Source organism: Oncorhynchus gorbuscha, linkage group LG06, assembly GCF_021184085.1.
Source record: "Oncorhynchus gorbuscha isolate QuinsamMale2020 ecotype Even-year linkage group LG06, OgorEven_v1.0, whole genome shotgun sequence".
Taxonomy (NCBI): Eukaryota; Metazoa; Chordata; class Actinopteri; order Salmoniformes; family Salmonidae; genus Oncorhynchus; species Oncorhynchus gorbuscha.
Genome location: NC_060178.1, coordinates 106,970,048 through 106,994,128, shown reverse-complemented (window position 1 = coordinate 106,994,128; position 24,081 = coordinate 106,970,048). Strand labels below are relative to the sequence as shown.

Here is a 24,081-nt window from a genome sequence, read left to right as displayed (position 1 = left end):
ATACGGTAGAAGGTAATAGTCCTGTCCTATAATAAGGTAGAAGGTAATAGTCCTATCTGATAATACGGTAGAAGGTAATAGTCCTATCTGATAATAAGGTAGAATGTAATAGTCCTATCTGATAATAAGGTAGAATGTAATAGTCCTATCTGATAATAAGGTAGAATGTAATAGTCCTATCTGATAATACGGTAGAAGGTAATAGTCCTATCTGATAATAAGGTAGAATGTAATAGTCCTGTCCTATAATATGGTAGAAGGTAATAGTCCTGTCCTATAATAAGGTAGAAGGTAATAGTCCTATCTGATAATAAGGTAGAAGGTAATAGTCCTATCTGATAATACGGTAGAAGGTAATAGTCCTATCTGATAATAAGGTAGAATGTAATAGTCCTGTCCTATAATACGGTAGAAGGTAATAGTCCTGTCCTATAATAAGGTAGAAGGTAATAGTCCTATCTGATAATAAGGTAGAATGTAATAGTCCTGTCCTATAATACGGTAGAAGGTAATAGTCCTGTCCTATAATAAGGTAGAAGGTAATAGTCCTATCTGATAATAAGGTAGAAGGTAATAGTCCTATCTGATAATACGGTAGAAGGTAATAGTCCTATCTGATAATAAGGTAGAAGGTAATAGTCCTGTCCTATAATAAGGTAGAAGGTAATAGTCCTATCTGATAATAAGGTAGAAGGTAATAGTCCTATCTGATAATACGGTAGAAGGTAATAGTCCTATCTGATAATAAGGTAGAAGGTAATAGTCCTATCTGATAATAAGGTAGAAGGTAATAGTCCTGTCCTATAATAAGGTAGAAGGTAATAGTCCTGTCCTATAATAAGGTAGAAGGTAATAGTCCTATCTGATAATAAGGTAGAAGGTAATAGTCCTATCTGATAATACGGTAGAAGGTAATAGTCCTGTCCTATAATAAGGTAGAAGGTAATAGTCCTGTCCTATAATAAGGTAGAATGTAATAGTCCTGTCCTATAATACGGTAGAAGGTAATAGTCCTGTCCTATAATAAGGTAGAAGGTAATAGTCCTATCTGATAATAAGGTAGAAGGTAATAGTCCTATCTGATAATAAGGTAGAAGGTAATAGTCCTATCTGATAATAAGGTAGAAGGTAATAGTCCTATCTGATAATAAGGTAGAAGGTAATAGTCCTATCTGATAATAAGGTAGAAGGTAATAGTCCTATCTGATAATAAGGTAGAAGGTAATAGTCCTATCTGATAATAAGGTAGAAGGTAATAGTCCTGTCCTATAATAAGGTAGAAGGTAATAGTCCTATCTGATAATAAGGTAGAAGGTAATAGTCCTATCTGATAATAAGGTAGAAGGTAATAGTCCTATCTGATAATACGGTAGAAGGTAATAGTCCTATCTGATAATAAGGTAGAAGGTAATAGTCCTGTCCTATAATAAGGTAGAAGGTTATAGTCCTATCTGATAATAAGGTAGCTTCACGGTGAACAACACTCAACACCACTCACTGACTCACTCAATCCCTCCCTCCTTTCACTACTAGAGCTCTAGACAGAAATATGAGAGTTCTGCTTCTCTAAATTGTAGCTTGCCTAACATATGTCTCTCTGTGATTGGAGTCCCCTCTCCCTCTCCCTTAGAGAAGTCTGTAGCGTGCTCAGTTTGTGTGTGTGGCGGCATGCTCAGTGGGTGTGTGTGTGTTTGTTTGTGTGTGGCTAAAGGCAAAGGGAGAAGAGATACAAGGAGGGAGAGAGAGAGAGAGAGAGAGAGAGAGAGAGAGAGAGAGAGAGAGAGAGAGAGAGAGAGAGAGAGAGAGAGAGAGAGAGTGGGTCTCTCTCTCTCTCTCTCTCTCTCTCTCTCCTTGTTTCTCTCCTCCTCCCCTCTTTCTTTCATTCTCTCCACCTCCCACCCTCTCTCTCTCCCTCCTTGTATCTCTTCTCCCTTTGCCTTTAGCCTCTGCAGTGCTCAGTCTGCCCCTGTTTGGGTCTGTCTGTCAGTGGGAGAGAGATGCTGTTATGGAGATGTGATTCATGGAGTACTCTGCCTATCCCCTCACACTGTGCAACCCACACACACAAACAAACACACACACCCAATGAGCATGCCGCCACACACACAAACTGAGCACGAGGAGGTGGAGAGAAAGAAAGAAAGAGAGGAAGAGAGAGAGAGAGAGACGGAGACAAAGGGGGGGAAAGAATGTATGCACACATGACTGTAAGTCGCTTTGGATAAAAGCGTCTGCTAAATGGCATATATTATTTATTATATTAAAGAGGTACAAAATAAAGGGAAGGAGAGAGGGAGAGAGAGGGGGAGAGAGTGAGAGAGAGTGAGAGAGAGAGAGAGAGAGAGAGAGAGAGAGAGAGAGAGAGAGAGAGAGAGAGAGAGAGAGAGAGAGAGAGAGAGAGAGAGGGAGAGAGAGGTAAATGTATAGAGGGAGGGAGACAAGGAGGAGAGAGAGAGAGAGAGAGGGAGAGAGAGAGAGAGAGAGGGAGAGGGAGTGGGAGTGGGAGGTGGAGAGAAAGAAAGAGAGGAGGAGAGAGACAGACAAGGAGAGAGAGAGAGAGAGAGAGAGGGAGAGAGAGAGAGGGTGGAAGGTGGAGAGAAGGAAAGAGAGGAGGAGAGAGACAAGGAGAGAGAGAGAGGGTGTAAGGTGGAGAGAAGGAAAGAGAGGAGGAGAGAGACAAGGAGAGAGAGAGAGGGGGAGAGAGAAAGAGGGTGGGAGGTGGAGAGAAAGAAAGAGAGGAGGAGAGAGACAAGGAGAGAGAGAGAGAGAGGGTGGGAGATGGAGAGAAAGAAAGAGAGGAGGAGAGAGACAAGGAGAGAGAGAGAGAGAGGGAGAGAGAGAGAGGGTGGAAGGTGGAGAGAAAGAGAGGAGGAGAGAGACAAGGAGAGAGAGAGAGGGGGTGGGAGGTGGAGAGAATGAAAGAAAGAGGGGAGGAGGAGAGAAACAAGGAGAGAGAGAGAGAGAGAGAGAGAGAGAGAGAGAGAGAGAGAGAGAGAGAGAGGGTGGGTGGGTGGGTGGGAGGTGGAGAGAAAGAAAGAAAGAGCCAAGAGAGAAGAGAGAGAGAGAGAGAGAAGAGAGAGAGAGAGAGAGAGAGACAGAGACAGAGACAAAGGGGGAAAGAGGTACAAAATAAAGGGAGGAGAGAGAGGGAGAGAGAGAGAAAGAGGAGAGAGAGAGAGAGAGAGAGAGAGAGAGAGAGAGAGAGAGAGAGAGAGAGAGAGAGAGAGAGAGAGAGAGAGAGAGAGAGAGAGAGAGAGAGAGAGAGAGAGAGAGAGAGAGAGAGAGAGAGAGAAGGAGGAGAGAGAGAGAGAGAGAGAGAGAGAGAGAGAAAGGAGAAATGTATAGAGAGAGGGAGAAGGAGGAGAGAGAGAGAGAGAGAGAGAGGGGGAGAGAAAGAAAGAGAGAGGAGGAGAGAGACAAGGAGAGAGAGAGAGAGAGGGTGGGAGGTGGAGAGAAAGAAAGAGAGGAGGAGAGAGACAAGGAGAGAGAGAGAGAGGGTGGGAGGTGGAGAGAAGAAAGAAAGAGGGGGAGAGGAGAGAAACAAGGAGAGATAAAGGGAAGGAGAGAGAGAGAGAGAGAGAGAGAGAGAGAGAGAGAGAGAGAGAGAGAGAGAGAGTCAGAGAGAAAGAGTGAGAGAGAGAGAGAGAGGTAAAAGAGATAGAGAGAGAGAGAGAGAGAGAGAGAGAGAGGAGACAAAGAGAGAGGGGGAAAAGAGGAGACAAAATAAAGGGAAGGAGAGGGGTGGAGAGAAAGAAAAGAGAGAGGAAAGGGAGAGAGAGAGAGAGAGAGTGGGAGAGAGAGGAGGAGAGAGAGAGAGAGAGAGAGAGAGAGAGGAGAGGAGAGAGAGAGAGAGAGAGAGAGAGAGAGAGGGTGGAGAGAGAAAGAGAGGAGGAGAGAGAGAGAGGGAGAAAGAGAGGAGGAGAGAGAGAGAGAGGGTGGGAGAGAGAATGAAAGAAAAGAGGGAGAGAGAAACAAGAGAGAGAGAGAGAGATAGAGAGAGGAGAGACGGAGACAAAGGGGGAAAAAATGTACAAAATAGAGAGAGGGAGAAGGAGGAGAGAGAGAGAGAGAGAGGTAGAGAGAGAAGAAAGAGAGGGAGAGAGGGAGAGTAAAGATAGAGAGGGAGAAGGAGGGAGAGAGATAGAGGGAGGGAGTAGGAGATAGAGAGGGAGTAGGAGGGAGAGAGAGAGGGATATATATTGAATAGACCGTAGTCTCCAGTTGTGCTGGTCCCCTCCCTGCCTTGTGCACCACTGGGCTCCACGTTACTGTTCATTTAGCACTACAGTATGTGAAGAGACATCAAACACAGGTATCCTGGGACAAGGCCTTACGGATGGTTACGACTATTTTACAAGAGAGGCCTGAATCGATAAACTATATGGTGAGGTTATATGTTTATTTTATTTTGCATTAATAACATTCATACAGTATAAACTATTCACAAGTGAATTAATGTTCACAATCAATTTATCCACAGAGGCTTCTCCCCTGTAATATATGAATAGGCCAGTCCATCTGTTCATGTATGGCAATCGTCTGCTTGTTTTGTTATGAATAGCTCATAACCCTCCCAACCAATCAGTGACTAGATCACATTAAAAGATAGGAACATCATAATGACTGTTGTTAAAGCACCATTTGGGAGAGAGACAGAGACAGAGCGAGAGAGAGAGAAACAGAAACAGAGAGACAGAGACAGAGACAGAGACAGAGACAGAGAGACAGACACAGAGCGAGAGGAGAGAGACAGAGACAGAGAGACAGAGACAGAGCGAGAGAGACAGAGACAGAGACAGAGACAGAGAGACAGACACAGAGCGAGAGGAGAGAGACAGAGACGTAGCGAGAGAGACAGAGACAGAGCGAGAGAGACAGAGACAGAGCGAGAGAGACAGACACAGAGCGAGAGGAGAGAGACAGAGACAGAGCGAGAGAGACAGACAGAGCGAGAGAGACAGACACAGTAGTAGTAGTCTAGATGGGCGATGCCTGAATTAGGACAAGTGCCTAAATTAGGACAAGATAATGCATTAGGACAAGTGCCTGAATTAGGACAAGTGCCTGAATGAGGACCTGCGCCACTTCCTGTGTGAGGTCACACTCTATGGATGTTGTAGAGCAGGAACCTGCAGGAGTCACTGTGTTGATGTTTTCAGAGAAGGACAGGGTGTTGTCCAGGGTCACGCCAAGGTTCTTTGCCCATCTGGGAGGTGGACACAGTGGCGTTGAGTACTTTAACTTCCCTTCTGCTGATTTCCTGTCCTTACTGCTCCAAGGTCCCTATTTTACAGATATAAAGGACCTCTGAAGAGAGCAGACGCCCACCCATCATTTCTGTGCCTTGTGAATAAGCCTGAGTCCACTCACACTCACTGGGTGGTATTGGCAGACTGTACAGTTCTATTCCACACAGAGAGAGAAAAGACTGCTGTGTAAAAGACGACAGCTGAAGATCTGTTGTCATCAAGTGCCATCTATTGGTGGAGAGGAGAATGATTCGATCAGGACCTGGTTGGTTCAGTGTGGAAAACTGCTGCAGTGCAACAGGGCTTTATAGTTCATTCTCTCAGTAGACACATAGACGCTGCATCTACAATGATACAGACAACATGATGTGTTGCTGTTTATAAGCATGTGCTGTACGATCCTTAGGACATTTAAAGGGGTCATGTTCACACTCACACGCAGACACACATACACAGTCACACACACAACACTCTCGTCTCTTCTCTCTGCTGTCAATCATGTTGTACTTGTCTTGTATGTTCACATACATCCTCTATCTCTCTCACTATCTCTCTCCTCTCTCTCTCTCTCTCCTCTCTCTCTCCTCTCTCTCTCCTCTATCTCTATCTCTCTCATCCCCTCTCCCTCACTCTCTTTCTATGTCTCTCTCTCTCTCTCTCTCCCTCTCTCTCTCACTCTCACTCTCTCTCTCTCTCTCTCTCTTTCTCTCTCCTTTCTCTCTCTCTCTCTCTCTCTCTCTCTCTCTCTCTCTCTCTCTCTCTCTCTCTCTCTCTCTCTCTCTCTCTCTCTCTCTCTCTCTCTCTCTCTCTCTCTCTCTCTCCTCTATCTCTCTCTCTCTCTCTCCTCTCTCTCCCTCCTCTATCTCTATCTCTCTCATCCCCTCTCCCTCACTCTCTTTCTATGTCTCTCTCGCCTCTCTCTCTCCCTCTCTCTCTCACTCTCACTCTCTCTCTCTCTTTCTCTCTCCTCTATCTCTCTCAATCTCTCTCTCTCTCTCTCTCTCTCTCTCTCTCTCTCTCTCTCTCTCTCTCTCTCTCTCTCTCTCTCTCTCTCTCTCTCTCTCTCTCTCTCTATCTCACTCTCTCCCCTCTCTCTCTCTATCTCTATCTCTCTCATCCCCCTCCCTCACTCTCTTTCTATGTCTCTCTCTCTCTCTCTCTCTCTCTCTCGCACTCTCTCTCTTTCTCTCTCCTCTATCTCTCTCATTATCTCTCTCTCTCTCTCTCTCTCTCTCTCTCTCTCTCTCTCTCTCTCTCTCTCTCTCTCTCTCTCTCACTCTCTCTTTCTCTCACTCTCACTTGCTCTCTTTCTCTCTCTCTCTCTCTCTCTCTCTCTCTCTCTCTCTCTCTCTCTCTCTCTCTCTCTCTCTCTCTCTCTCTCTCTCTCTCTCTCTCTCTCTCTCTCTCTCTCTCTCTCCTCTATCTCTCTCTCTCTCTCTCTCTCTCTCTCTCTCTATCTCTCTCATCCCCCTCCCTCACTCTCTCTTCTATCTCTCTCTCTCTCTCTCTCTCTCTCTCTCTCTCTCTCTCTCTCTCTCTCTCTCTCTCTCTCTCTCTCTCTCTGTTCTCATCCAGGGGGCGAAGGGTGACTCTGGAATCCCAGGAGACAAAGGAGATCAAGGTGATCCGGTATGTAACACACACACAGCACACACCCTTCCAACACATTATTGTGGTGACATTTAAAGTGGCTGTCATTAACCATGAACACTAACCTTTGACCTTTGGCCTTCTCCCTCAGGGTCAGCCTGGTGGAGACGGGGCCTCTGGGATGAAAGGACAGAAGGTGAGTCACATCACATGGTGTGTGTGTGTGTGTGCGTGCGTGCGTGCGTGCGTGTGTGTGCGTGTGCGCGTGCGTGCGTGCGTGTGCGTGTGCGTGTGCGCGTGCGTGCGTGCGTGCGTGCGTGTGCGTGTGCGTGTGTGTGTGTCTCAATCTGGCTGCAAATTAACTCTCTTATAATCATTTATCTTTTCATCATTGTTAATTGTCAAATTAACACTCTTATAATCATATTTCATCACACACACACACACACACACACACACACACACACACACACACACACACACACACACACACACACACACACACACACACACACACACACACACACACACACACACACACACACACACACACACACACCATGTGACTCACCTTCTGTTCTTTCATCTCGGAAGCGTCCTTGTTTAACCCACTACAGTATATCAGTGTACCAACCCCACTAACCCAATCAACTGAAACCGGTTGTCATTAAGTAGATGTAAATAGTGTTTGAATGAATGCTACTGTCGGTTATGACTGAATCAATGAGAGAGCAGGTAGGAGCAGATGTTACAGCAGCTTCGGTGGTGGGGGAGATTTCACAACCCTCTATAAACCAGGGCTTCTGGATCCTCCCTTAAGAATAGATCAATATCATCCTGAGGTTTGGAAGCATGTCCGTACAGTATGACATCATGTGGTTTCTCTATGCTCTCTGTGTGTTCTCTTATCAGGGGGAAGAAGGCCAGAGAGGACCACCAGGACTGGTGAGGAGTACATTGTTGTGGCGTTAATGTTTCCTGTGACTGTTTATAACTGAGACATAAAGTCATATTATCTAAGAGACTGTTTTACAGTTCTGTACTGTAGTTTATTTTGGAGTTATTGGAGAGAGGAGTAACTGAGGGGCGTAAACAAGACTAGCCTGGACTCTACAGTCGGTGTTGGTTCAGTACATTATCCCTGCTCTACAGTCACAATGTTTGGGCTACATGTTTTTCAGATCTGAGAGTACCTGCAATCCATGCTCTGTCTCCTCTGATCTCTCAAAGACAATCCTGAATCTACACGTACATGACCTGACTATGTAATTGTAATGGGCCTTTACTGGTGCATGTCAACTCGGTATATAAAAAGGCTAGTATGTGACCCCAATGGACAGGTAGACCTTTGGTAGACCATCCAGACAGGTAATAGTAGTGAGAACAACAGACTATTCCCAGACTCCTCTGAGATCTGTCCTTCTTCATAATTCAACTCCTGGTTTCTTGTTTAGCCGCGGATCCAAGTGGCACCGAGCCAACGTCACATCACCGCACACGGAACAAATATTCCCTCTACACTAATGAACTCCTTCTCCTACTACTACTTTATATCACTCTGTCTGCCTCCCAAATGGCACCCCATTCCCTACGTAGTGACTACTTGTGTAACATGCATGCTCCGACTACTGATGTCTTTCACTGAATGTGTCCCAAATGGTTCCCTATGGACCCTGGTCTAAAGAGGTGCACTAAATAGGCAATAGGGTGCCATTTAATATGAATCCCTTATCTCAACTGGAGTCTGGTCCACTTGTTCTTCAACGTTTCATTTACAACTGAACAGTGGCAGGTGATGAGTCCCCCTTAATGGCTATAAAGCCTTTTCTTGCCTTGCAATTATTTGTGTAAGAAGTTCTATCAGAACCACTTAATCGGACTCAATTAACTGGACTACATTTTGAAATTGATTTTTAAGATTGAAGCGATAAGGGAGCAAAATGATTTAAAATGATGTTGCTATTTTAGGCCTACAGTTTTCTGAGGTTTGGTTGGAACACCCAAAGTCCAGTATGTTATCATGTGCTGATGTCTCTGGCTGGGGCAGCCTTCTACTTATAATTATCAAATACATTCAGTCAATCAATTAATCATGCGGCTTCCAAACGGTTTCTAAATGCCAAATCAACTATGCCAATTGTCGAATGCAAAAATCCCCACCTAGCGACCACTCCTGATAGACACACTAGATCTGAGAGGATTGGACAAGTAGCTATACTCTTTATTGTAATAGCTTAATTAATAGCTTCATTTCTGATTGGCTAGGTGGGAGATGTCACCACATTGCTTCCATCCATCTATCCAATCCTCTCTGGTCTACATTAGTGGCTTTCGAGTACGTTCATTTACAATTCAGACATTCAGAAAAGTCATTTATCAATTCATAAATGGGTCTGTTTGATTATTTAGCTCCAATCTCAATTAAATAGGGGGCTCCCGAGTGGCACAGTAGTCCAAGGCACTGCATCTCAGTGTGCGAGGGGTCACCAAAGTCCCTGGTTCGATTCCAGGCTGTATCGAGAGAATGCACTATATAGGGAATAGGGTACCATAGGGTTCTGGTCAATGGTAGTGCACTATATAGGGAATAGGGTACCATAGGGCTCTGGTCAATTGTAGTGCACTATATAGGGAGTAGTTGTACCATAGGGCTCTGGTCAATGGTAGTGCACTATATAGGGAATAGGGTGCCATTTGAGACACAGTGGGATCATTTCTGCAGTAAAGCGTTTAATTCCATGACTCTGCAGAAACCAGGGTTCACACCATTACCCTCCTTCCTGTTCATTAGTGCAGAGGAGGAACCACCAGACGGGGTTATAGGCATGCGTGACCCCCCCATGACCCACAGACAGCCCACACGTGGCCCTTGACCAGACTCTGACTGAAGGCTACAGATATAAGAGACAAGATTAGAACAAATTGCTTTAGGAGGCAGACTGATATTTGGAACTTGAAGCACTGAAAGGCTGATTTCCACACTGAACTTGTTATACGACATCACAGGAAAGATCAGGACATCGTTTTACTGCATGGCCCTCCATGATCCACAGATAGCCCACACGTAGCCCTTGACCAGACAGACACAGAATAATAGGCGAAGCTATGAACAAGAGCAGAAGGCTAAAACATTAGAACGAATTGACAAACTTGTAAATAGATATTTATGGCAGTCTGAGATGTTGAAATGAAAGCCAAAACAAAATGGATTACCACTAAAATAACCCGGCTCGACCAGACAGACACAGAAGAACAGGAAGACAAGGAACAGGGTTGGAATAAATTGACATACTTGTTCAATAGAATTATTTATATATTTTTGCAAGCTTTTGGAGGCAGACTAACACCGTACCCAAACCGCTATCATGCACAAATTGATTTTGTCCCCCCACACCAAACGCTATCACGACACGCAGGTTGAAATATCAAAACAAACTCTGAACCAATTATATTAATTTGGTGACAGGTCAAAAAGCATTAAACATTTATAACAACGTTGAGTTGTTATTTTACCTGAAATGCACAAGGTCCTCTACTCTGAAAATTAATCCACACATAAAACAGTCAACCGAATCGTTTCTAGTCACCTCACCTCCTTCCAGGCTTATTCTTTTTTGGACTTTATATGGCGATTGGCATCTAAAACTATTACCATGACGACGACCGACCTCAGGTCATCTTTCAATCACCCACGTGGGTATAACCAATGAGGAGATGGCACATGGGTATCTGCTTCTATTAACCAATGAGGAGATGGGAGAGGCAGGACTTGCAGCGCGTTCTGTGCCACAAATAGAAGCAACTTCTATTTTAGCGCCTGGCAACACAGACGCTCGTTGGTGCGATGGTTGAATAACATGTGTAAATTTATTTGGTAACGCGAGCGGTGTGGTCAGCATGTCAGATGTTGAACTTGAAGCTACCAAAAACACATGTTCACATAATTGCAGGTTTCTAGGCTGCAATTGTGGTACAAAATCATTGGAAAGCTCAGGACATAATTTTAAATAAAAATAAATTAAATAAAGCTTGAAAAGTCGACTTTCCGTTACTGTGGGAATGCGTCCCAGATGGGAACCTATTCCCTATATAGTGCACTACTTTTGACCAGAGCCCAATGGGCACTATAAAGGGAAGAGGAAGCCATTTGGGATACACATGTGACCTTTAACGATCCATACCCTCCTGGAGGACTGCTCCACAGGGGGGCTTTGTATCCCCACAACAATGATTGGTCGATTCCGGGACTGACTCTCAAAATACATCCCAAATGGCAACCTATTCCCTACATAGTGCACTACTTTTGACCAGAGCCCTATGGTACTATTTACCCCCACTTTAATAGAGAATAGGGGCCATTTGGGGCGTACAGGCAGAGGGGCTAGTCTAGTGGAAGAGGGTCTAGTGACAGACAGGCACTCGTCTTTAGTTTCACCGAAAACACCCCTCCCCTCCTTTTCTCTCTTAAAAGGCTTGTTTAGTTTGACAACCCCAACTGCCGAGCCGAGTGCCGAGCCGAGTGCCGGGCCGAGTGCCGGGCCGAGTGCCGGGCCGAGTGCCGGGCCGGGTGCCCGAGCCTAGTGCCGAGCCGAGTGCCGGGCCGAGTGCCCGAGCCTAGTGCCGAGCCGAGTACCGAGCCGAGTGCATTCAATAAGGGAGGTTAGGTGGTACGTCTTACCTACCGAATAAGTGACGATGAAGAAGACAGCTCATTTTCTATCTTCTATCTTGTCTGTCCTTTCCATCCAGGAAATGACAGCTCATGGACTGAGACATCTGTCTGGCTCTGTAAGTAGAAACATCCTACGTAGTTACCTTTACCTTCTGTTCAGTCAAAACGGCAGTCGTGCTCTGACTGCAAACTCAATCTTTTGTGTTACCTTGATGAAAGTTATTTTTATATCAAAGGATCTGTATTTGATATTGACCTTATTTCTATTTTATTTTAGGAGGCTGAATCAGGAGACAAGGGCCAGAAAGGAGAAATGGGTGATCCAGTAAGGATAGGATATGTACCAACCTGCTCACAGTGTTCATATGATTTGTCTATAATTAACAAGTGTAAAAGAAAACCGCTCCCCCTTGTCCATTGAATCCATTTCATTATTCATCCGCTAAACTTATCCTAGATCAGCACTCCTACTCTGAGATGCTTTGTGAGTATGGGTCCAGATCAGAGGAAGCCTAATATATTGATGTTCACGGCACCAAGAAACAGTTTGACTCTGTGTCAAATCAAATCAAACATTATTTGTCTCATGCGCCGAATACAACAGACCTTACCGTGAAATGCTTTTACTATCAAGCCTTTAACCAACAGTGCAGTTCAAGAAGAGTTAAGAAAATATTTACCAAATAAGCTAAAGTGAAAAAATAATGGGAAAAAAAGTAACAAGAAAATGACATAACAATGAGGCGATGTGAAATACAGTGGGGGCAATGTAAATAGTCTGGGAGGGGCGATGTAAATAGTCTGGGAGGGGGGCTGGGAGGGGCAATGTAAATAGTCTGGGAGGGGCATGTAAATAGTCTGGGAGTCTAAATAGTCTGGGAGGGGGGTAAATAGTCTGGGAGGGGCATTGGGAGGGGCGATGTAAATAGTCTGGGAGGGGCGATGTAAATAGTCTGGGGGGGGCATTAGATTAAAAGCTCAGCAGTCTTATGGCTTGGGGGTAGAAACTGTTAAGGAGCCTTTTGGTCCTAGACTTCAGTGACTGGAGTATTTAATAATTTTTTGTACATGGAAGGAAAGGACTAAGCACGCACCCCTGAAGGGCCCAGCGTGGCAGATGTGTTGTTGCCTACCGTTACCACCTGGGGGCGGCCCATTAGGAAGTCCAGGATCCAGTTGACGAGGGAGGTGTTTAGTCCCAGGGTCCTTAGCTTAATGATGACTATTGAGGACACTATGGTTTTGTGTTTTCTATGTAGGGAATAGGCTGCCATTTAGGATACATCCTAAACATGTATGAAAGAGCTGTTGGCAAAGAATATAATCATCAAATATAAAAAAGGATACAAAGTTCAAAGGAGGTCAATCTTTATTGTGCCACACATCAAAATGAGACTTCAACAATAGATACAGGGTTTAGAATGAATGATATAGACTTCAACAATAGATACATGGTTTAGAATGAATGTCATAGACTTCAACAATAGTTACAGGGTTTAGAATGAATGATATAGACTTCAACAATAGATACATGGTTTAGAATGAATGTCATAGACTTCAACAATAGATACAGGGTTTAGAATGAATGATATAGACTTCAACAATAGATACATGGTTTAGAATGAATGTCATAGACTTCAACAATAGATACATGGTTTAGAATGAATGTCATAGACTTCAACAATAGTTACAGGGTTTAGAATGAATGATATAGACTTCAACAATAGTCACAGGGTTTAGAATGAATGTCATAGACTTCAACAATAGATACAGGGTTTAGAATGAATGACATAGACTTCAACAATAGATACATGGTTTAGAATGAATGTCATAGACTTCAACAATAGATACAGGGTTTAGAATGAATGTCATAGACTTCAACAATAGTTACATGGTTTAGAATGAATGCCATTCAGAAACAAGACTTCAACAATAGCTACATGGTTTAGAATGAATGCCATTCAGAAACAAGACTTCAACAATAGCTACATGGTTTAGAATGAATGCCATTCAGAAACAACACTTCAACAATAGCTACATGGTTTAGAATGAATGCCATTCAGAAACAAGACTTCAACAATAGCTACATGGTTTAGAATGAATGCCATTCAGAAACAAGACTTCAACAATAGCTACATGGTTTAGAATGAATGCCATTCAGAAACAAGACTTCAACAATAGTTACAGGGTTTAGAATGAATGTCATAGACTTCAACAATAGTTACATGGTTTAGAATGAATGTCATAGACTTCAACAATAGATACAGGTTTAGAATGAATGACATAGACTTCAACAATAGATACAGGGTTTAGAATGAATGTCATAGACTTCAACAATAGATACAGGGTTTAGAATGAATGTCATAGACTTCAACAATAGATACAGGGTTTAGAATGAATGACATAGACTTCAACAATAGATACAGGGTTTAGAATGAATGTCATAGACTTCAACAATAGATACAGGGTTTAGAATGAATGTCATAGACTTCAACAATAGTTACAGGGTTTAGAAAGAATGTAATAGACTTCAACAATAGCTACATGGTTTAGAATGAATGTCATAGACTTCAACAATAGATACAGGGTTTAGAATGAATGTCATAGACTTCAACAATAGCTACAGGGTTTAGAATGAATGTAATAGACTTCAACAATAGATACATGGTTTAGAATGAATGCCATTCAGAAACAAGACTTCAACAATAGCTACATGGTTTAGAATGAATGCCATTCAGAAACAAGACTTCAACAATAGCTACATGGTTTAGAATGAATGCCATTCAGAAACAAGACTTCAACAATAGCTACATGGTTTAGAATGAATGCCATTCAGAAACAAGACTTCAACAATAGCTACATGGTTTAGAATGAATGCCATTCAGAAACAAGACTTCAACAATAGCTACATGGTTTAGAATGAATGCCATTCAGAAACAGTGTAAGACTTCAAAAACAACTGAGTTGATTACTATTGATTATGGTTTGCAGAATGAACAAGGACCCCATTTTCATTCTTGAGTAAAAGTAAAGATTCCTTAAAGAATAAAAGCAGTAAAATACATGGTAAAAATTAGAATGATTTGGCCATTCAGAAACAAGACTTGTGTTCAAACAATAGCGATTTTCATGTTTTTATTTATTTACAATTAGCCAACTCTAACATTAAAACAGAAACCATTTGTGTTGAATTAGCCTTTTAGGGATGAAAGAGTTCTCTGTTTAGTGAGTCCTCCAGATCTGAGTAGGGATGACCAGGGATGTTCTTGTTTAGTGAGTCCTCCAGATCAGAGGCAGTAGGGATGACCAGGGATGTTCTCTGTTTGTGAGACCCCATTTTCATTCTCCAGATCAAAAGGGGTGAAAGATTCTCTTAATAGAAGTCACCCAGTAAAATACTACTTGAGTAAAAATCTAGAAGGGATATTTGGTTTTAGTGAGTATCAGATCAAGTACAAGGGATGACAATGTTCTTGTGAGTTAAGCAAACCAGGGAGAGTGAGTCCTCCAGATCAGAGGATTTTCAGGGATGTTTTTATTTGAGTTTACAGGGATGACCAGGGAGCCAGAGCTCACACAGTAGGGATCTCCAGATCAACATAGGGATGACCAGGGAACTGTTTAGTGAGTCCTCCAGATCAGAGGCATAGGGATGACCAGGGATGTTCTCTGTTTAGTGAGTTCCAGACAGAGGCAGTAAACCATTTGTGTTGAATTATTCCACCAGATCAGAGGCAGTAGGGATGACCAGGGATGTTCTCTGTTTAGTGAGTCCTCCAGATCAGAGGCAGTAGGGATGACCAGGGATGTTCTCTGTTTAGTGAGTCCTCCAGATCAGAGGCAGTAGGGATGACCAGGGATGTTCTCTGTTTAGTGAGTCCTCCAGATCAGAGGCAGTAGGGATGACCAGGGATGTTCTCTGTTTAGTGAGTCCACCAGATCAGAGGCAGTAGGGATGACCAGGGATGTTCTCTGTTTAGTGAGTCCTCCAGATCAGAGGCAGTAGGGATGACCAGGGATGTTCTCTGTTTAGTGAGTCCTCCAGATCAGAGGCAGTAGGGATGACCAGGGATGTTCTCTGTTTAGTGAGTCCTCCAGATCAGAGGCAGTAGGGATGACCAGGGATGTTCTCTGTTTAGTGAGTCCTCCAGATCAGAGGCAGTAGGGATGACCAGGGATGTTCTCTGTTTAGTGAGTCCTCCAGATCAGAGGCAGTAGGGATGACCAGGGATGTTCTCTGTTTAGTGAGTCCTCCAGATCAGAGGCAGTAGGGATGACCAGGGATGTTCTCTGTTTAGTGAGTCCTCCAGATCAGAGGCAGTAGGGATGACCAGGGATGTTCTCTGTTTAGTGAGTCCTCCAGATCAGAGGCAGTAGGGATGACCAGGGATGTTCTCTTGATAAGTGTTGAATCGGACCATTTTCATGTCCTGCTAAGCATTCAAAATGTAACCTGTACTTTTGGGTGACATGGAAAATATATCAAGTAAAAAGTAAATAATTTTCTTTAGGAATATAGTGAAGTAAAAGTTGTCAAAAATAAAAATAGTGAAGTACAGATGCCCCCCAAAAAGTACTTAAGTAGTACTTTAAAAAAGAAATCTTAAGTACTTTACACCAGTGCTATTGTGTGTCTCTTGTGTAAAGACATTGGATTTACAGGATGAGGATAATGGTTTATATGATCCTTTTCTTCAGGGACAAAGAGGACTCCAAGGAACACATGGTTTCAAGGTAACCAGTCAGTCTAAGTATTCAGATGAAGAACAAGCATTACATACACTTTAAAGGCCTCATCTACACTGACCTGAGTACTGTATAACCTTTGACATTAGGTCTGGTTATCTACACTGATCTGAGTACTGTATAACCTTTGACATTAGGTTTGGTTATCTACACTGATCTGAGTACTATACGACATTAGGTTTGGTTATCTACACTAATCTGAGTACTGTATAACCTTTGACATTAGGTTTGGTTATCTACACTGATCTGAGTACTATACGACATTAGGTTTGGTTATCTACACTGATCTGAGTACTATATGACCTTTGACATTAGGTTTGGTTATCTACACTGATCTGAGTACTATACGACCTTTGACATTAGGTTTGGTTATCTACACTGATCTGAGTACTATATGACATTAGGTTTGGTTATCTACACTGATCTGAGTACTGTATAACCTTTCACATTGGGTTTGGTTATCTACACTGACCTGAGTACTGTATGACCTTTGACATTAGGTCTGGTTATCTACACTGATCTGAGTACTGTATGACCTTTGACATTAGGTCTGGTTATCTACACTGATCTGAGTACTATATGACCTTTGACATTAGGTCTGGTTATCTACACTGATCTGAGTACTATACGACATTAGGTTTGGTTATCTACACTGATCTGAGTACTATACGACATTAGGTTTGGTTATCTACACTGATCTGAGTACTATATGACCTTTGACATTGGGTTTGGTTATCTACACTGATCTGAGTACTGTATAACCTTTGACATTGGGTTTGGTTATCTACACTGATCTGAGTACTATATGACCTTTGACATTGTATATCATTGTTAAGTACACAATGATATACAATAAGACATATACACATGATACTGTATATGAGCAGCCTGGAATTGAATAGGAGCCCAGTACACAAAGACATGATATTTGAGGAATAAAAAGTCATGTATTACAGTGTGTTTCTAGACTAAATAGAAACTGGGAGTTGAATTGCTCTGTTTGGTAGGTTTTCTTTCTTGAAGCCAGACGCTAAATAGATTTTCTCAGGGTCTTACATGTCCTGGAGTAATTGTGGAGAAAAACAAATCTAACCTTAAATGGTCTCTCTCTCTCTCTCTCTCTCTCTGTCTCTCTCTCTCTCTCTCTCTCTCTCTCTCTCTCTCTCTCTCTCTCTCTCTCTCTCTCTCTCTCCCTCTCTCTCTCTCTCTCTCTCTCTCTCTCTCTCTCTCTCTCTCTCTCTCTCTCTCTCTCTCTCTCTCTCTCTCTCTCTCTCTCTCTCTCTCTCTCTCTCTCTCTCTCTCTCTCTCTCTCTCTCTCTCTCTCTCTCTCTCTCTCTCTCTCTCTCTCTCTCTCTCTCTCTCTCTCTCTCTCTCTCTCTCTCTCTCTCTCTCTCTCTCTCTCTTTCTTCTTTCCCTTCCCCCTCTCCCTCCTTTCATTACTGGTTTAAAGGGAAGCTTAGGAATACCAGGTCCAAAGGGAGAGCCCGGCGCAGAGGTAAACACCCGATAGATAATCAAACTATCACCAGAGAACAAAGAGTCTCTATCACCAGAGAACAAAGAGTCTCTATCACCAGAGAACAAAGAGTCTCTATCACCAGAGAACAAAAGTCTCTATCACCAGAGAACAAAGAGTCTCTATCACCCAACAACACAAGCTGTATGATCCTCTGCCATTGTACTTATTGGTACAATAGTATGAGACTGTTCGGATTGACACAGGAAACAGAATTTATTACATTGTGTACCAAGTATTCAGATACCCTAGATCACCTTTAGTGCACCTGTAGTTGGTTTAGGTTCTAGTTCAGGTTCCCTGAGCAGCTAGTGGTAATGCAACTCACCCCAGGAACTAGAACTAGGTCTATATGGAATGACAAGTGCTTAATTACCCCAGGTCAATCGTTTGAGCAATTTATATTAGTCTACAGAGAGAAATTACTATCTTAAACTCTATGGACTCTTGGAAGACTAGCCCTTGGGGATTAAAATCCTGATAAAATTCTTATCAACCAGTACGACTAATCAAACGTTTGAGGCTGGGCCACCTGTTGACTGTAAGTGGAAGTGGGTCGTTCAATGTAACTATTATAGAACACTTGAATAGCTCCTGTTTTTCTCTACTGCCCTCTGATACCTAATGGGGATGGTCAAGCTCCCAAACCAGACAGATTGCTGCAATTCTCACAGCAGGTCAAACACCAAAAGATTGCTGCAATCTTCTTTTTTCCCCTACAGTTTGTCCCCTACAGTCTGGTATTTGGGAAATGGTTCATTGGTCTTTTCAATTCTTGATATTTACCCATTTGATTCATGACAGATATAACTTCTAAATGCCTTTTGAGCTTGACACAACTGTCGAATCCCAGACTATAAATTTAAAATAAAATAAAACTGCCGGATATCCTGAACGCTATTCTAAAAAGTAGGATCGAGTTAGCAAGTAAATATCCCCAAATAACCTTATTTTTTAAAGAAAGATAAGCTTGAAATGGGCTTGGTCTAATTGACTGAACAACCAAAAATACATATACGTTTAGCTTTCTGAATGAACCAGAAAATCAAACAGTTATTTCTGGTTATTTATCAAAGTTAGCTGATTAACTAATTAAACCTACTTTGTAGTATATCCCTCTGGTGTCTAGTGGCTAGCTACAGTCTACACCGTTCCAACACCTCTGAGATGTCTTCTTTTTAGCATCCAACTTCCAACCCCTTTGGCGACCAGAAAGGCCTCCAGAACAACATGTCTTTACTGGGGTGTACAGTTGGCAGCTCAGTAATACAACTCTCTGAATCAGAGAGTGATTGCTGGGGCTGCCTGCAGTTAGCCAGACAGGCAGGTCACCATGGGCCAGGCTGTGATTACTAGAAGAAGGGATATTAGACTCTAACACTTCTCTGACTGTTTTCCAGGGTAAAGAAGGTCCTCGTGGACTCATCGGACTCCCAGGGATTGCAGGAGAGACGGTGAGTAAAATACATGTTACTTAAAATACATGTGTTAAGTACTGTTTGAACCAGGGGTGTGGTCAAAGACATGTTACTTTAAATACATGTGTTAAGTACTGTTTGAACTAGGGGTGTGGTCAAAGACATGTTACTTAAAATACATGTGTTAAGTACTGTTTGAACCAGGGGTGTGGTCAAAGACATGTTACTTAAAATACATGTGTTAAGTACTGTTTGAACCAGGGGTGTGGTCAAAGACATAATATTGTAATATAACCAGGGGTTTCAAAGACAGTTACTTTAAATACATGTGTTTATCCAGGGTGTGGTCAAAGACATGTTACTTTAAATACAGTCAGGGGTGTGGTCAAAGACATGTTGCTTAAAATACATTCTGTTTGAACAGGGGTATGGGGATGTTACTTAAAATACATGTGTTAAGTACTGTTTGAACCAGGGTGTGTGACATGTTACTTTAAATCAAATCTATTTCAATTATGGAAGATATATTTAGTTCCTGAGTTGAAATGGAATTGACCCCAACCCTCCTGAAAGAACAATCTCATCTTCCTCCTTCTCTCATGTCTCCCTGTTCCACTGTTCCCCCAACTACACCTACCAAAGGACAATAAGGAAACACATAGATAAACCGCTGAGGCGAGACGGAGAGAAAGTAAGAGAGAGAAGAAGAGAGCTGATGAAGGCAAAGGGGGGGGGGGGCAAAGTCTTGAATTGTTACACAGACGATCAGTAATTCAATTTGAGAATGAATTAGTGGGTAGAGGCAGATCGGAGCGTTTTACGTTATGAGGGAGCAGAGGCAGGCATGGACCCCAATCTGTTGCTGCACCTGCTGTACCTATAATGAGTATCTGTCTTTATTCAGAAGCAGGAGAGGGAAAGAGAGGCATTTCATCCTGGAAAAGGGAAAGGATGTTGAAACATGGTGGGCCCGCTGATGCGGAGAGGAGGAGAGAGATAAATGTGTCTGTATGGTAATGGGAGGTTGGGTGTGTGTGTTGAGGGGGCAGTAGTTGTACGTGTTTGTGTACCTATTCACATCTATATGTGTGTGTGTGTGTGTGTGTGTGTGTGTGTGTGTGTGTGTGTGTGTGTGTGTGTGTGTGTGTGTGTGTGTGTGTGTGTGTGTGTGTGTGTGTGTGTGTGCTTGTGTGCGTGTGTGCGTGTGCGCGTGTGCGTGTGTGTGTGTGTGAAGACCTGGTTGACAGATGTGTCTCTGTTCCGTCCTCCGTTTCTAGGGATCGTCGGGGGACCAGGGACCACCTGGTAGAGACGGTCTGAAAGGAAACAAGGTAGAGCTTCAAATCAAGTCTTACACCTTTAAGAACAGACCTGCAGACATTAGACAGATGTTTCACCATCACCATAGAGGATGACGCACGACTATCAGATTGGATAGCCACTACCTTCCTGTTTTAAGGGATTATACTGGGGTATAGCCACTACCTTCCTGTTTTAAGGGATTATACTGGGGTATAGCCACTACCTTCCTGTTTTAAGGGATTATACTGGGGTATAGCCACTACCTTCCTGTATTAAGTGGTTATACTGGGGTATAGTCTGTATTAAGTGGTTATACTGGGGTATAGCCTGTATTAAGGGGTTATACTGGGGTATAGCCTGTATTAAGGGGTTATACTGGGGTATAGTCTGTATTAAGTGGTTATACTGGGGTATAGTCTGTATTAAGTGGTTATACTGGGGTATAGTCTGTATTAAGTGGTTATACTGGGGTATAGTCTGTATTAAGGGATTATACTGGGGTATAGTCTGTATTAAGGGGTTATACTGGGGTATAGTCTGTATTAAGTGGTTATACTGGGGTATAGTCTGTATTAAGTGGTTATACTGGGGTATAGTCTGTATTAAGTGGTTATACTGGGGTATAGTCTGTATTAAGGGGTTATACTGGGGTATAGCCTGTATTAAGGGGTTATACTGGGGTATAGCCTGTATTAAGTGGTTATACTGGGGTATAGCCTGTATTAAGTGGTTATACTGGGGTATAGTCTGTATTAAGTGGTTATACTGGGGTATAGTCTGTATTAAGGGGTTATACTGGGGTATAGTTTGTATTAAGGGGTTATACTGCGGTATAGTCTGTATTAAGTGGTTATACTGGGGTATAGCCTGTATTAAGTGGTTATACTGGGGTATAGCCTGTATTAAGGGGTTATACTGGGGTATAGCCTGTATTAAGAGGTCATACTGGGGTATAGTCCTGTAGACTGTGCATGGTGAGCTCAGCTCTATCGTGGCCTATACACACACACCCATCTCTTACAAGGCTGTATTTCCTCCCCGCACACAAACATGCTGTGGACTAATGAAAAAAACACAATAATATTGTTTTGGGGTGTAATTTCCTAATTAACCCCTGTTGTTGTGTGAAATGATTCCAGTAGGGTGACAGATTGTAACGTCGTTCGTCTGTTGAATGAAGAGAGTCAGACCGAAATGCAGCGTGTAGGTTACTCATGTCTTTAATGAAAGTAAACGGTACATGAAATAACTGAACTAAATACAAAAACAACAAAACGGAACGTGAAACTAATTACAGCCTATCTGGTGACTACAACACAGAGACAGGAACAAACACCCACAAAATACAAAGCGAAAGTCAGGCTGTCTAAATACGCTTCTCAATCAGAGACAACGACAAGCACCTGACTCTGATTGAGAATCGCCTCAGGCAGCCAAGCCTAACAACACCCCTAATCAGCCGCAATCCCAAATAATACAAACCCCAATACGAATACAACATATAAACCCATGTCACACCCTGGACTACCCAAACATATAACAAAAACACAAAATACAATGACCAAGGCGTGACAGAACCCCCCTAAGGTGCGGACTCCCGGACGCACCTCAAGAGCATAGGGAGGGTCCGGGTGGGCGTCTGTCCATGGTGGCGGTTCTGGCTCGGGACGTGGACCCCACTCCATTAATGTCCTAGTTCCTCCCCTTCGCGTCCTGGGATCATCCACCTTCTCCGCCGACCATGGCCTAATAGTCCTCACCCAGATCCCCACATAACTGAGGGGCAGCTCGGGACAGAGGGGCAGCTCGGGACAGAGGGGCAGCTTGGGACAGAGGGGCAGCTCGGGACAGAGGGGCAGCTCGGGACAGAGGGGCATCTCAGGACAGAGGGGCATCTCAGGACAGAGGGGCAGCCCGGGACAGAGGGGCAGCCCGGGACAGAGGGGCAGCCCGGGACAGAGGGGCAGCTCGGGACAGAGGGGCAGCTCGGGACAGAGGGGCAGCTCGGAACCGAAGCAGCCCGGGACTGAGGGGAAGCCCGGTACTGAGGGGAAGCCCGGTACTGAGGGGAAGCCCGGTACTGAGGGGAAGCCCGGTACTGAGAGGAAGCCCAGTACTGAGAGGAAGCCCAGTACTGAGAGGAAGCCCAGTACTGAGAGGAAGCTCAGGCAGGTAGTAGGCTCCGGTAAATCCTGGCTGGCTGGTGGAACTGGATGATTCAGGTTGTCTGGCCGATCTAGAAGATCATGGCTGACTGGCACTTCTGGCGGATCCTGGCAGACTGGCGACGCTGGGCAGACTGGCGGCGCTGGGCAGACTGGCGGCGCTGGGCAGGCTGGCGGCGCTGGGCAGGCTGGCGGCGCTGGGCAGGCTGGCGGCGCTGGGCAGACTGGCGGCGCTGGGCAGACTGAGAGCACTGGGCAGACTGGGAGCACTAGCGGTGCTGGGCAGACTGGCGGCGCTGGCGGCGCCGGGTAGACTGGGAGCACTGGCCGCGCTGGGCAGACTGGGAGCACTGGCCGCGCTGGGCCGACTGGGAGCACTGGCCGCGCTGGGCCGACTGGGAGCACTGGCCGCGCTGGGCCGACTGGGAGCACTGGCGGCGCTGGGCAGACTGGAGACTCCGGCAGCGCAGGAGAGGAGAAAAGCGCTGGCTGCGCTGAACAGGCGAGGCGCACTGGAGGCCTGGTGCGTGGTGCTGGAACTGGTGGTACTGGCTCGAGGACACGCACAAGAAGCCTGGTGCGGGGAGCTTCTACCGGAGGACTGGTGTGTAGAGGTGGCTCTGGATAGACCGGACCGTGCAGGCACACTGGAGCTCTTGAGCACCGAGCCTGCCCAAGCTTACCTGGCTCGATGCCCACTCTAGCCCGGCCAATAGGAAGGGCTGGTATGTGCCGCACCTGGCTCTGCACCCGCACTGGAAACACCGTGCGCTCCATAGCATAACACGGTGCCTGCCCGGTCTCTCTAGCCCAACGGTGAGCACCTTCTAGCCCCCCCCCCCCCAATAATTTTTTGGGGCTGTTTTTCCGGCTTCCAACCGCGTCGCCGTGCTGCCTCCTCATACCTGCGCCTCTCCGCTTTAGCTGCTTCTATTTCTTCCTTGGGACAGCGATATTCTCCCGGCTGCGCCCAGGGTCCTTTACCGTCTAATATCATCTCCCAAGACCAAAAGTCCTCATATTGCTGCTCCTCAAAATTAACAGGGAGAGTAGGCTCAGGTCTGACTCCTGACTCAGCCACTCTCTCTCTGCGCTTTCCCCGTTACTTTTGGTTTTCGCTCTGCGTCGCTGTGCTTTCCTTTTCGACTCCATACGTCTATAGCCCTCTTCGCATTGCTGTAGGGAATCCCAGGTGGGCTCCTGCACTCGCTCTGGGTCGGCCGCCCACCTGTCGATTTCTTCCCACGTAGTATACTCCATGCTTCTGCTGTCCATAACGTCCTCCTTTAGATCCTGCCAGTTCACACGCTGCTCGGTCTGTGAGTGGTGGTGGGTGTTTCTGTAACTTTGTTCGTCTGTTGAATGAAGAGAGTCAGACCGAAATGCAGCGTGTAGGTTACTCATCACTTTAATGAAAGTAAAC

The 24,081-nt window shown here is 44.5% G+C and overlaps 1 protein-coding gene across 1 annotated transcript in view; it reads left to right on the top strand.

The window, feature by feature from the left end:
* The window catches only part of LOC124037343 (collagen alpha-1(XIX) chain-like), a 194,327-nt gene that overhangs the window by 71,131 nt on the left and 99,115 nt on the right, over positions 1–24,081 (top strand). Inside the window, exons 4-12 of the mRNA XM_046352055.1 lie at positions 6,825–6,878; positions 6,991–7,035; positions 7,752–7,784; positions 11,589–11,627; positions 11,789–11,836; positions 16,210–16,245; positions 17,708–17,752; positions 19,174–19,227; positions 20,469–20,522. Coding sequence (XP_046208011.1) covers positions 7,021–7,035; positions 7,752–7,784; positions 11,589–11,627; positions 11,789–11,836; positions 16,210–16,245; positions 17,708–17,752; positions 19,174–19,227; positions 20,469–20,522 — 324 coding nt within the window. The 5' untranslated portion in view covers positions 6,825–6,878; positions 6,991–7,020. The remainder of the gene's footprint in view (positions 1–6,824; positions 6,879–6,990; positions 7,036–7,751; positions 7,785–11,588; positions 11,628–11,788; positions 11,837–16,209; positions 16,246–17,707; positions 17,753–19,173; positions 19,228–20,468; positions 20,523–24,081) is intronic.